The sequence below is a fragment of the Solanum stenotomum genome, chromosome 7 (genome assembly GCF_019186545.1).
Source record: "Solanum stenotomum isolate F172 chromosome 7, ASM1918654v1, whole genome shotgun sequence".
Classification (NCBI taxonomy): domain Eukaryota; kingdom Viridiplantae; phylum Streptophyta; class Magnoliopsida; order Solanales; family Solanaceae; genus Solanum; species Solanum stenotomum.
This window is the reverse complement of record NC_064288.1, coordinates 8,058,322-8,073,088: the sequence shown is the minus strand read 5'-3', so window position 1 is coordinate 8,073,088 and position 14,767 is coordinate 8,058,322. Positions and strand designations below refer to the sequence as shown.

The 14,767-nt window shown below is 32.9% G+C and overlaps 1 protein-coding gene across 1 annotated transcript; it reads right to left on the bottom strand.

The window, feature by feature from the left end:
• LOC125871742 (CSC1-like protein At4g02900) lies at positions 1-8,919 on the bottom strand. Its single transcript, XM_049552401.1, has 13 exons — positions 8,721-8,919; positions 7,963-8,114; positions 7,335-7,674; positions 7,010-7,159; positions 6,428-6,563; positions 6,251-6,352; positions 5,832-5,951; positions 5,623-5,703; positions 4,172-4,512; positions 3,462-3,707; positions 2,284-2,608; positions 680-913; positions 1-437 (listed from the first exon to the last, which is right to left on the bottom strand). Exons 3-13 carry the CDS (start codon positions 7,646-7,648, stop codon positions 231-233), a joined length of 2,256 nt encoding a protein of 751 aa, XP_049408358.1. The 5' UTR covers positions 7,649-7,674; positions 7,963-8,114; positions 8,721-8,919; the 3' UTR covers positions 1-230.
• Between the last annotated feature and the right edge of the window lie 5,848 nt (positions 8,920-14,767).

The following is a 14,767-nucleotide window of genomic DNA, read 5'->3' as shown; positions in this document are numbered from 1 at the left end:
AAAATCTTTCTTTCTCCTATATATCGCCAGCATTTACAGGCGCCTGAAGCTGAGATATCATCATCATCGCGCGTTTGAGTTCTGCATTCACTACATTCTGATTGTTTTATGCTCTACTGCAGAAATCCCAGCACAAGCTATAGTGGGGAGAACAGAATAAAGAATAGTAACCACTTCCTTTGAAGTTCTATCTGCCTTTGGGTGACAAAACTGACTCTACAGCCCGTGTCTCAAACGCCTTCTTCAGAATGAGACTTACTACTCCTACGTGATCTCTTCGTAGGAACAAGTGGATTATTCTCCTCATCGTCAACTGCTGACGGTCTGTCCAACTCCACACCTTTAAAAACTGGGTGGACATAAGCATCCTTGAGATATGCTTTAAGATTAAGTGTTGGTTCTGTCGCCCGTTCTAGTGTATCCTTCACCATTGCATCCTGCACCATACACTTAACAATCTTAGCTTAAGTTGACAAACATGGTCAATAGCATTTCTAGATAGAGGAAGATGTAAAAAGTATGTGTAAAGATTGAATTCCTTCCTATTAGCACTTGAACCAGCACGGTGGCAGTATAATAAACGAACAAATTTTCTAGAATATATGAATTTTTCATTCTTCTTATTACTAACTTGTAGTCCTGGCTTACAACGTGTTGCAGTAGGTAATGAAACACTAACCTGCAAGGGGAATTTTATAAATGCCGACTCATATCGGCCCTTGCAAAATATATGGAACCAGATTGTCAGAACTGGAAGTGCAATCATTACAGGTGTTGATTTGGCAATATTTTTGGTGCTCAACAGACCGAGCAATAGAAGCTGCGATATCACCAAACCTGTAAGTATACGACGATGCACATCTGGCCAAAATGATGCGCCACTCTCATACTTCTGATCGTACACATTAATGATCTAGAGGAAAGAGCAAATTTTCAGTATCTGACCATTTGATGGATATCTAGGGAGCAGAAACAGCAAATATTAAATGTTGAAGTTCAAGACCCCTACTAAATTGCACCATCTAAAATAGTTCAAGTTGCATGAAATTAAGAGCTGATAATTTCAAGCTGTCCAGAAGGGAAAGCAAGGCAAAGTAGCACAAGATAAGCGCGGAAAAACATCATGTAACTTCTAACGGGTGACTTGCAGAGCTGAGTAGCAATCGAAGTACCATATATTTGTATATGGTGATGAAGTACTGCTTATTTTTGTGCCTAAATGTATAATAGTAGTTGGTTTTTTCTTCTTCTTTTTTGCGTTATAGTAATCCTTTCATTTCTCTCTCTGTAGATCTGCTATTCTTTTAGTAGGTACTTGTTAAAGTCCCACATCAGTGGGATTAGAGATCTTTGGTCTACTTATATGGTCTTAGGCAAACCTCCCCTCCTCATGAGTTAGCTTTTGGGGTTGAGTTAGGCCCAAGATCCATTTCTAGTCAAGCTCATCCCAATTCATTGTTTATGATGTTAGCCTCCTATCTTATATTGTCCATGCTCCAAATGTCCAGTCTTGGGCGTGCGGGGGCGTTAAAGTTACGCATCGGTGGGATTAGAGGTCCTTGATCTCCTTATATGGTCTTTGGTCAATCCTCCCTTCATGTACTAGTTTTTGGGCTGAAGTAGGCCCAAGGTCCATGTGAGAAAATAGGAGATAAATATTATTGAATTGTGTGGATGAGGAGAGTTTGGATTCTTTGACATGATATCAAAGTCATGTCCATCACGATTTATTATTTACTGATGTTGGGCCCCATTTTAAATTGTCCACGCTCCAAGTGTTCAGCCTTGGTCATGATGCAAGGTGTTGAGTCCCAATCCGGTGGGATGAGAAGTTGGATTCTTCACACTTCTTACATCTGCTATTTGTTCAGTTTTTTTGAAATAAATCTGCTAATTTCAGTAAAATAGTTCCAGCAGTAGTTAACTGGGTTTGTTTAATCAAATAATGTGTTATTAGACATGGATAAGTAAAGGGATGTCATCTCTTTAACTGAAGAAAGTGTTTTTCCACAAATATGAAGCAAGAATAAAGTGTATAAAAAAAAAAAAAAGTTCAAGAGAAGGTTCAATTGTTCAGAAAGAATGTTGTTGGCTTGTTGCACACTGAAAATACAAACTACACATTCTATATTTGCTTCATTGGCGAGCCACATACCGAAATGCAATTTTTGGAGTACACTAGATTTTTTTAGGTTCATTGCTATTACGCATTTATCACACATCTCGTAGGTACCTTCTCGACAAAATATCTAATATCTGTTACAAAAGGAATAGTGAACATACCTGATGGCGAAAAACCATATAAGAGAACGCGAAGAAGACAATGATGAAAGGCAGGAGTATAGGTGTGACCACTGAGTACACAAGGCCTAGTAGGAAGTACAGCTGTATGCGAGGTTCTGATACAGAGAAATTTAACGAACCGGGATCTGTAGCCTGCTCTCTATCCTGATCTGTCTTTACCAGAAAAGTATTCTTAAGATGAAACATAACGAAAGGAACCAATCTAAGAATCTCTGCAGCAATTCCAGCCCAACCATCAACCATTATGTAGGTAATGAAGAAAGTAGCCTTCAATGGCATAGCTACACCAACTGTTTTTGGAATTCTGAACATAAAGGAAAAGGTTAAACAAATTGGTGCATATGATCAAGACAGAAGAAGAAATGCTTATAGAATATATAACCTTTAAACAAAGAAATCCTTTCATATCAAACACAGAGAAGTATTTAATAAGGAATTTCCTATAAACAAGTTCAGACTCCTTTCAATAATCTAAAGTCACTTAAATAATCCAAACTCTTGATGCCTCATATACTTCAACTCACATAATGTAGCCCTATAATAGATCGGTCAATGTAATGCATCTGCAGTTGCAGTGTTCACTGAACATCGTATAATGAAAACTACACTTTGAGGGGAAATATTATTAAAAAAGTACAACTAAAGAATCAAAATATCCCCATCTATGTTTTAATCCCCCCTATAATAGATCGGTCACAAGCAGGGATCAGCAATCAAATTAATGTAGTATATGTCAATATGGAACATTCGACAGAAGCAATTCTAGATAACAGTGAGATCCTAATGCAAAGAGGTTAATTTTTCAGATAGCTCCATCTCTGAACCAAGAAATAAATAATCATAGGAGGTGACATGTTTATCACTGGATAATGCGAATATAATCTTCTTTCCTCTTTTCTTGTTTTATTTTTTAGGAATGGTGAAGTTGAAAACCTATTCCTTCAAATCTTTGTTGTGGAGTTGATAAATTATACACCCTTTGGTTGAATCATAAAGACTAGATCCGGGCTCCCTCACTGCATTGGGCAAGCTCCTATTATATCCTACTATTCCTGATATCCCCACTTCATATAATTTTTTGGTTTCTTTCTAGCAGTCCAATGGTAAGATCCGTCAACATTTCATGGCTTCCATTTAGATGAGCAGTAGGAACTCACTCCGATGGAGGCTCATCCACGAATCTCTGAAGCTGCTCAAAGGCTGCTCCAGTGATGATACTTCCCAAGAACACGTTGACAAGGATAAAAAAATGATATTTAGTTGCTGATCTTCTGTCCAAAGATGAAAGTGATGTATAGCCTTCTATTTTTGACATGGTCATTAGAATCATAGGAAGAAGAACCAGAAAGATCTTCAATATAATCCCAGGAAGAACACCTTGGATAAAGGATTTGACAACTTCCCTGTAACAGAAATGTCCAGAAGTAAGAACCTCAATTATTGATTTCTTAAATACATAATATCCTCAAGTAATATATCTAAAGACGTCCTCAAGTGCAAATATAGAAGTTTGATGCTAATTTCGTGGGTGTCTTTGTCTTTCTAGATAAGTCACTAAACTGCTTACCTTCCCCAGGAAAAGATTTTGAAAGTGCAAAAGAGAGAATGGAAGACTACTGAAAAGAGTATAAAAGTATATACATGGACCTCTAGTTCAGTGCATTTGGTAACCTGAACGCTTATATGGAATGGGTAGAAATATTCTTATGGTATAATCATTCATCAATACAACAGCATTTCAGAAATTGTTTTGTTTCATTTTTTTTCTTTTATGTATAAACACTAGCACACATTTTACTAACTTAACAGCATAAGATCACTTTTTTTTTTTGTAAGTGAAAAATCATTAAGTAAGACAAGCACTTACATTTGTATCAATGGCCTTAAGACGGGAAGTTTATTCTCTATACCATCAATGCTTGCCAAAGATTGAACAAATGCAATAGGGATCATAAAAAAGAATGTAAGAAAGAAGAAAGCAACAGTCATTAGCAGTTTGCGGACATTGAGTTCAACAAATGGTATTGAAAGATTATTCCAATAGACGTCGCGTGGTTCAGGAGCCCATTGTGTCAACCAAATGGTTGGGTTACTTGATTGTTGTGTTTGAGCACAGACAGCTGCTCCCCAACGAGATTTGAATGAAACGAATGCCGCAGGAACTATTGCTTTGGGATCACTCATTACCTTTTCTCTTTCTATAGTTTCCTACATCAAAGGGTAAGTCGATTACCATAATGCAACAGGAAATCCAAATATTAATTGCTAAAAACTTCAAGCCTTTTCCATTAGCAAAATGACCTAGTGTTGCTAATTGGTTGCCCATAATCTCTTGATATTGGCAAATCATCTTATTTTGCAGAGACATTCATGATATAATGTATATTAAATTAAAACCAGTCTTTGACAAGCTTAGCAAGTTTTTAGAGAAAGTTTACCTACTGGTAAAGTAAAGACGGGAACCTATGTCTTATTTCAACGTAAATTGGTCTACAATCACCGCATACAAGCTAACATACAAAATTAGACGCATCAAATAAAATTATCAATACTACCACAGGTTATGTGATTTTTTCTCAACTTTAAATTCAAGAATCATCATATTTACAAGAGACATCAAAAGAAGCTGAAAATATTTTCTCGCATGCTAGCTAACAACAAATATTAGAGAGAATAAACATTTGGCCCAATTCATGCAAGGTCTGTCAGGAGAAATCTCTCGATTTATTTTGGATTCCCTGAATGTAGATTAAATTCCCCGAAGTACTACATCAATATAACTACGCATTGCCCATATACATGCATCTTCTTTGCTCCAAGTTCAAAAGAGCTAGGTGAAACACGTGTTTTTTTCAAGATGGTGATTAAATTGTGGAAAAATCTGAAAGGTCACATTTTTATGTATGAGCATGTACTCCAATTAAATCTTTGGCCCTGCTGAAGGTTTGTATGTACCTGTTAAATAGTCCTCAATGACTCATTTATCTTTCCAGATTTGATCATGTATGCCATAACTATTAACTACAATGCTTATTGCTTATTGCTTATTTCTTAACAAACTTCCCGTGTTCAAAATCAATTTGGGCAACATGTAGCTCATTTGATGGGAAAGAAAGAAGTGTGATTTGTAAATATGAATTAGTTACGGCAGCAACACAGAATGAATCGATTGGGAAGTATAACCCAATCCATGAAAAACTTTAAAACAGTGGTGCATGTAGATGGAAGAACAGAAATACTTCAAGAAAAAAAAGTACTTATTCAGATGAATTCATAAAGAACAAAGAGAAATAAGATACAACAGTCAGAGACACTTACTTCTTTACTCAACTTCTCAATTTCTGTGGTATAATAGTCGATGGCATCCACAGTTTTTCCCCAAAGGCCCCAAACCCCTGTCTATACATGACTGAACATGAGATTCGTTATGTATGATTGACTCACTTAACAAAAAAACAAACAGGAAATGAAAATAAACAATGCTTTGGTGTTTAGAAAGGTAACAAGGTCAAGAAAAAAAAGAGTACCTTTGTTTTTGGCTTAATCTTAGGGTTCCTCTCATACTTAGTTTGGTAGTATGTGAGCCAATTTCTGTAGCTCTTCTTCTTTTCCACCAATTTAGCTAAATTATTTGCATTGTAAACAACCTACAAGTTGAATAAGTATAAGGTTGATCAATTGCAGTAAATTATTTGCATTGTAAACAACCTACAAGTTGAATAAGTATAAGGTTGATCAATTGCAGTGACCGAAAACTGCCAGGACAAGTAAGAATGAGAAATGGATAAATCCCTACACATCTCAGCATAACTAGGCTAGATAGGACATAACATAACTATGTCATCTATGAAGGGAAGAGACATGATAATAAACAGTATCTGTATATTTCCCTGTCATTGTCTGAATTCTGAAATACATCATTCTTGATATTCAAATGGACAGAGACCTGGTGTGTTAGATAATGATCTGGATGATTCACGCAAAAGAAATGTTCGACATGCTCGCTCACTGATTCATCTGGATCTGGAGGGACATTTCTCACAAGGACCTATAAGAGAACAGCACTGGTAAACTAACCAAACAGTTTACACCGTACACTCAAAGAATTATGTCATGCACCTACAGTGAACTGATCAGGCCGACGATTTTCAGAGGCCAGAAACTGAAGCCTCATGGTTGTTATTATATGATATTCTTTGTAAAGTATATAGCAGGTCCAAAATGTAACTACGTAAGCCATTACCAGGTGTGCCCAAAACCTGAAATTTTTTTAGAAAACTTTAGTTAGTAAGTGTCATCCTTTTATAAACCACTAAACAAAGGAAACTGCAGCAGCTAAGCCTGACAAGAGTACCAAACGAGGTGCTATTTTATATATTACTATTTCACTATGCAACAAAAGTGAAGAAACAAGAAAACTCATCAATGTGGTGCCATAAAACCTGAGATGAATATATGTTCCATAAACATTTTTCGCAAAACATACAGATATGTGTGAATATCTTTTTGAAACCTTGATAATAGAATTTTATTTAAGATAAAATTATGGTTTGTGACGTGCAGTTTCTTTACCAAATTAATATTTATGATGAACATTTTACACAAGAAACTCAATTTATAAAATGGTTGAATAGAAGCAAGTAGCTTTTTCACAACAATGTCAACACGAGAAACCAATACAGAAAGGGAAAAAGTCAATCCTCACTTCTTTGATGCATCCGGCACATTGGATATCGAAAGTTTATCAATAGTGCTGAATGTTAGACCCTCAGTTTGCTCTAATGATTTCCCAGACCAATTGACGGGCACTAAAACCACAAAAGAAAGTAGTGCGAGAGGAACGAAGATTTTCAAGCTGCATTGATAATACTGGAATTAGCGCTGATGCATAAAAAGGCAACAATAACGTAAATCAACATTTCTGCCCACTTATCCCTTAAAAGTTCCTAGTGACAACCGAAAGCATTTCGTTATCAGTAAAAACTATTTAAGTGAAATGGACAAGGAATATGTAAATGTTGTGAACTTACCCAAGAAGGTATATCCGTATATACACAGCAGAATCAAGACCAGCATGATCGATAAGCTCTGGTTCTGGCATTCTTAGAGCTGCAGGCATCCAATTCAAGAACCTTATGTATGTTCTGCAGTCCAAGTTGACAAATTTTTTCACAAATGTTCCAGAACTTCTCGGACTTGCTCGTATACCCTTCAGATACCATTTTGAAAAGTACACTCTGTCGTTGATTGGTTGGAGTCGTAGAATAGCAAAGGCCACAAGAAATGCAAATGCAGATAGAAGATTGAGCACAGCTGACAGAACAATATCTTCACTGCTAGCCATGTTTCCCTCCAAATGTTACTTGTAACCTGATCTTTCGGCAAGAATAGATACGTCGTGAGAACATGTATGATGATATTGACCAGGGATGATAGGTTTTAAGTATAAGAGTGACAACTTCTCCTATTATGGTATTTCTCATAATAAGACAAAACTACTCATAACTTAGTTTAACAATATGTCATCAGGGCAATCAGCAGTCAGCAGAAGGGGATGCAGCCTTGTTCCCAGACTGAACCAGTAATTTCAATACACAGCATAAATATATGTGAAAAATCAGTACAATTACAGGAAATACTATAAAAGTTTGAACTCACTTTCAAGAGTAAGAACTTAAAGGTTGAACCTGAAAATCCAAATTCTGGTTCTCCTCTGGCAGTCAGCACCTTTCACTTTATTATCAAGGCACCTTTTGCCAGCCACAATGATGGTGCACTTTCACTCTACCAGCCTGTACTTTTGTGTTAACCTACAAATTCAATGACAATATCTACAAAATAAGTAGAAAAATATATATATACTCACCACAAAGTAATTGAAGAAACATCAAGGTTACAACAAAACTTATCCAGAAACAGTATGCTATGATGCCAGAGACATGCAGATAGACATTTCCCTGTTTTTCGTAAAACCCCTCATAACAAAAAGAAGAGAATCATAAAATAAACTTCTTGAGGTAATTTCTTCCCCTGTACAAGTCAGATACCCTCTGGAATTAGTCGAGTTATGTGCAAGCTGATTCGACACCAGGGTCATCAAAAAGAAATTACTCTGTTTAAGCCCAGAGTTACAAAGAATAAAACAATGAGAACATGAAACAGCTACGCCATTGACGTTGAAAATATAGTCTTATACATAAATCATGTATTAAACAAATCAGAATCAAGAACAGAGGCCCATCTATTTTAGTTTATTTTTTCTCTTCTATGAATTCAAAATTTGCTTATTCCAATATCATGGGGTTCGAAAACAGTCTCCCATAATCAAGAAAACACACGAAAAATCAAAACTTTTTGACACATGATTACAAACTTAAGAAGATTAATAAACAACCAAAAAACAAAAAAAAACTAACCAAAAACGACCCAAGATTCTTGCTTTCCGTCCTCTCACAAGAACCCAACACAATTTTTCTCCCCCCTTTTGGCCAAACAAAACAAAAGTTTAGATTTTTGATAACAATGAGGTGAATGTGAATGATAACAACAACAAAACAGCCACCTCTCCTTTTTTTTCTATGAGAATGTGAAAAAAAGATTTCAGTTTGGTTTGTGAGAGAATTAATAAGGGTTTCTGTGAGGAAGATTAATGACGGAAAAAATGGCCGGGCCTGAGAGTGAACGGAAAAGAAGCAGAGACGGGGACCGGCCTTCCTTTGGCAGGGGTAAAACTTGCTGTCATCAGACACTTTCACCCAATAAACGTTATATGCTTAATGCTCTTATTAACACACACCTCATTAACCAATTCCACAAATGCCCCCCTTTCTTTTATTTCCTTTTCGAGTTTGTTCCGTGGCTTTTTCACTTCTGTTATTTTTATTTCGAACTAATTTGTTACTTCCTCCGTCTCATTTTATATGTCGCTTTTTTACTTTGTACTTGAATTAAGAAATAATGTAAATTTACCCTTCTACCCTTATTTAATTTTTTTAGAACTCAAGTATTCAACCAATGAATATAAATTAAATTATTTTGATTAATTAATTTAACCAATGAACATGAATCATTTACTTATCTTTTCTAAGTTGGTCAAATGTATATTTCTAAGGCTAATAACTCGCAGGGGTAAAAAAGGAACAATATGGTAATTTATGCATTGATTTTATGAAACGACAAGTATTATGGACCAACTATTTGTAGAAAGGGATGACATATAAAATGGGACGGAGGGAGTATGATTTTTTGTTGGGTCATAATCTATTAAAATAGTTGTCGTTTCATTTAATCCCATTTCGCAGCAAAATTCTTGTCAGTCATCTTTTCTTCGCCTCTCTCACATAATTTGTGTTTGTGTTTGTATAAAGCAATATAAATACAAATACATATTTTTCCAGCCTATACACTTATAATTATATAAAGGGAAAATGCATAAGTACCCCCCCAGCCTATACCCGAAATCCCAGAGACACACCCAACCTTTACTAAGGTCCTATTACCCCCCCGAACTTATTTTATATGTATTAATCTACCCCTTTTTGGCCTACGTGGCACTATCTTTGTGGGCCCAGTGCATGTTGACATTTTTTTCAAGATAGTGCCACGTACGCAGAAAAGGGGTAGAATATTATAGATAAATTAAGTTCGGGGGGGTAATAGGACCTTAGTAAAGGTTAGGTGTGTCTCTGGGATTTCGGGCATAGGCTGGGGGGGTACTTATGCCTTTTCCCTTATATAAATACAAATCTTCTCTTGCCCAGTTCTTATTTCTTCTCTCTCTCTCACTTTATACAAACACAAATTATATTGAATACAATTATAATTTGTGTTTGTATAAAGCGAGAGAGAGATTTGATATACAAATACAAATGTTTTAACACGATTCAATTGTATACGAATTCAAATTTTATGCAGATATACAAATACAATCATTGATACATATACATATAGTAGTTACATATATACAATTATCTAACTGATATACATATACAATTCACATATCTCATCTCTCTCCCAATCTCGCTCGTCACTCTAGACTAACACAGAAAACATATACATATATAAACGCAATGTTCATAGACACAGATGAATTAGCGCCCGATTTATACCAATTGCCACGATTTATACAAATCAGATACTCCATAACAAACATAATTTCGCAATGAAGAGCGCAAAGAGCAAAACTATAGCTATAGAGCGCTAATATGATTTTTATCATTGTTATTCCTAAAGTTTACTCTATTTAAAATTATAAATTTAAATTACGTTTTGATATATTAAATTATTTTTTTATATTTTCGTGATAAATAAAATAGATTAAACAATTTTTTTAAAAATAAACTTAATGTGAATAGATTTATGTCACACATAAATTGAATGGCATTATTGTTGTCTTAGTAAAGATGTTATAGAAATATACCTAAAATGGAAGACATTATAAAAAGTTGAAAAATAGTTTTTACCTTCTTGCCGATCATTGATGAGAAGATCAAATTATAAACATTGTAATTTAATTTAGCATGGAGATTTGTTTTAGTTCACACGCATAATAAAGAAATTTAACATAAAAGTATGATCATAAATAGTGTATGGTTATAAATTCATTGAATTAGTAGATTGTTTATTTGATGTAATTCATGAATTAGTTATATATATATTTTCGAGGTGATATGAATTATTTTAGATAACGATATATCTAATTTGGACATTTAATATTGTGATTCTTGAAGTGATTTTTCAATCCACCATTATAAGATACATTTGAATAAAAGAAAAATTATCTGCTTTCTTCTATGCATTTTATCTTCTTTTCTATTCTTTTTAGTTATATTGTTAGGAACTTAATTTTATAACCGTTATAATATAGTACTCCCTCTGTTCTATTTTATCTGACACTTTTTGAATTTTGAGATTCAAACAAATCTATTTTTGATCGTAAAATTTTTATAGATTTTTTAAATATTTCGAATTATCAATTATTGTGACTTATAGTACTTTTTAAGTAGTTTACAAATATATAAATTTTATTTCAAGAATTTTCGATCAAACTTAAACTGTTGAACTTTTAAAAAATAAAAAATGTCCTATAAATTGAAACCGAGTGAGTAATACATTTCTTAGAGGAAATGCTCAGACAAGAATAACCTCGGACAAACAAACGACAGCCAACAACCACCGCCCAAGATAGGGAATCATCTTTTTTATTTAAAAAAGAATGATGAGGTTTTTTTAGTAGGCGTTTGGCCATGCGATATTATATCACGATATGGTATCGTAAGATGAAATTAGCGTTTGGACATGCGATTTTATGCTGATTCCATCTCATAATTCCATATCATGAGAGGTGATACCATATTCTCCAAAAACCATGATATGAAATTACATGGTGATTCCAAATCATGATTTGAGATATTTTAATACAATAATTGATCCATTAATTTATATTTTGTTAAAACAACCCCACATTTATATCTACTAACCATTTGTTTCATATGTAAATAAAATTTATAATCACATCATTACTTTTTAAAATTTATTATTCTCACCGACATAAAATTTATTATTCTCACCAACATATAGTCACTTTAACTCACACCTCACGATTGTGAAACTTTTCAACATTCACTTGAAACAATTAACCGGCATGTTAAAATAGTTGCCGAGACAATTAGTAAGATAGCACCAACATTTATACAACCAAAAAATATGACTGGTGTACATTCTAAAATTCGACATAATACTCAATTTTGGCCTTGGTTTAAGATAAAATTTCAATCACATTAATAAATTTATTTTATGGCTTTAATAAGTGCACATTTATATTTTATGTGTAAGTTATTAGTATTTAGTTACATATTTCCGCCACATGGTAACTTTAAATTACATCCTTAGAATAAATATTATTTATTTACATAAAACTGTCTCATTTACGTCACATATGCTTTTAGTAATTCTTTATAAAATATTTTTTGGTAGATAAATATTATGTTGTTGATGTTGGTTTCCGAAACACAAAAGGATTTTTAGTTCCATACAAAGGACTACGCTATCATTTGCAAGATTATCGAGGAAGTGAAAGAGAGCCTCAAAATGCCAAAGAACTATTTAATTATAGGCATTCATCTCTGCGTAATGTGATTGAACGGACTTTTGGAGCTTGGAAAAATAGATTTAGAATACTGAAACAAGCCATGAACCGTTATGATATTGATACACAAGTGAAAATTGGCATAGCTTGTGCAGTGTTACATAATTATTTGCGAAAATACCAAAGTAGTGATGAAATATTTATGGTCTATGAACATGAAGATATAGTTGCGGAGGATATTGACCAACAAATAACTCAAAGTAACAATGTTGGTTCGTCTTCTCGGTCACATGATCGAGAAATGCAAATTCAACGTGAGGAAATTGTTTGTACTATGTGGCAGGATTATATTAAAGACTAGTACACTACAATTTATGTTCAATTTTTTTTATTAAATTAAAGTTAGATAAAACAATTACTTAAGTGGCGAACAAATAACTTTGTAATAATTTATTATGCGATTTTATAATTTTTTATTTATTTGATAGGATTGAATAAAAAATTGGGGCTATTTTAATAGTTTTACAACTTATGAGATTTTTTTGTTTATAAGAAAATATACAACACAAAAATTCCATATTGCATGTCCAAACAAACCTTCAATTTCATCTCATGATTCCATATCATAATACCATATCATGATATCATATCGCATGGCCAAACGGGCCCTTAATTTAAAAGTAATTTCACTAAACTCTTCTATACATGAAATATTATAAAAAAAATTGAAATTACAAAATTTTTATATTTTTGCAGCCACGTATTATATTACAACCTATTATCGTATTGTTTTTATATAATATATAAATATATCTTTTAATTTGATTTTATGAATATTTATATCATCTAATTTTGATGTGTACAAATAAACACTTATGATAAACAGAAACTTTAAGCAAAACGTCACATAGAACACCCTATTATTTTTAAGCAATATCAATCTATTATTTGTATTGAAAGCTACCTCTATAACTTTATGGTAAACAGAAACTTTAATCTTTAATGCGCGTAACATTTAATTTTTTTAATTTTGCGCCAACGCGTTAAACCATTCAGGCAAACATATGCAGTGACTAGTTCTGCTTAGGGGTGTTCACGGTTTGATTTTGGTCGGTTATTGGTTAAAATCAAAACCAAATCAATTTAATCGGTTTAAAAATTATCAAAACCAAACCAAACCAAATATAATATACATTTATCGGTTTGGCTGTTTTCGGTTTTGGTTTGATTTGGTTCGGTTATTCGGTTATTAACCATACATAAAAATAAAAGAAACAATTAATTCAAAACATGAAAAAAGTGACAACAATCCATTCAAAAGGTGAAAAAAGTGACAACAATCCATTCAAACAAAAAAATAGTTAGAATGACTGGCATTACAAAACTTTCGATTATTGAATTTACTGAATAAAACTTCAAAATCCACTATTTTGGCATAGAAGGAAGAAACAATGACATTTTCAGTCCCACAAAGAATTTTCATAGACACTCATATACATGAAACCAATAAGAAAAATGTTCTTACCTTGGACATTTTTTCTTTCACAAGTAAATTATAAATAAATTTGATGAAACATATATAAAATCTTTAAAATTGTTTATGAATATAATATATTATGTATGTATAATAATAAAATTTATGTATATAACTTGTTGGTTCGGTTCGGTTATTTCTTTGATTTTTTTCGAACAAAACCATAATCAAACCAAATACTATCGGTTCTTAACAATCTAAAACCAAACCAAACCAAAACTCAAATTAAATCGGTTTGGTTTGGTTTTTCGGTTTGGATCGGTTTTTATCCAAACCATGAACACCCCTAGACTTCTGCTATCTACTCCCTTTATTATAAGTCAATACACGTCTATTAAGAAAAATATTTATAGATATAGTTTAAATTATTCTTTTCGTTCTTTTTTATATATCATCATTTTTTATTTCACGTGCATTAAGAAATTAAGTAAGTTTATTATTCTATCCTTATTTAATTTTTTTTGAAGTCAACTTTTCAATCAATGAATATGAAATTATTTAATTTGATTAATTAATTTGACCAACGAACATGAATTATTCATTTAGTTTTTCTATGTTAGTCAAATATATATTTTCAAGGATAATAACTCACAAGGGTAAAATAGAAAGAATATTGTAATTTATGCATTGATTTTATGAAATGATGAGTATGATGAACCAAATATTTATAGTAAGGATGACATATAAAAAGAAACGGAGATAGTATATTTTTCACTATTGTGCTTTTGTTTATTCTCAAGTTATTCTTAAAAGTAGGGTAATTTATCTCCTACAAAGTGCAAAACTTCATTAAAGAGAAGGGCAAATTTGAAAAACTTTCAAACATTTATCTTGAACTTTGA

What these genes read in the sequence shown, in the direction of transcription:
- LOC125871742 (XM_049552401.1), bottom strand. Translation starts at nt 7,648, where the DNA reads ATGGCTAGCAGTGAAGATATTGTTCTGTCAGCTGTGCTCAATCTTCTA. An exon ending in TTGAGAAGTTGAGTAAAGAA is followed by an intron (nt 4,513 to 5,622) that starts GTAAGTGTCTCT and finishes CCTTTGATGTAG; the next exon opens with GAAACTATAGAAAGAGAAAA. An exon ending in TTATAAAATTCCCCTTGCAG is followed by an intron (nt 438 to 679) that starts GTTAGTGTTTCA and finishes TGTATGGTGCAG; the next exon opens with GATGCAATGGTGAAGGATAC.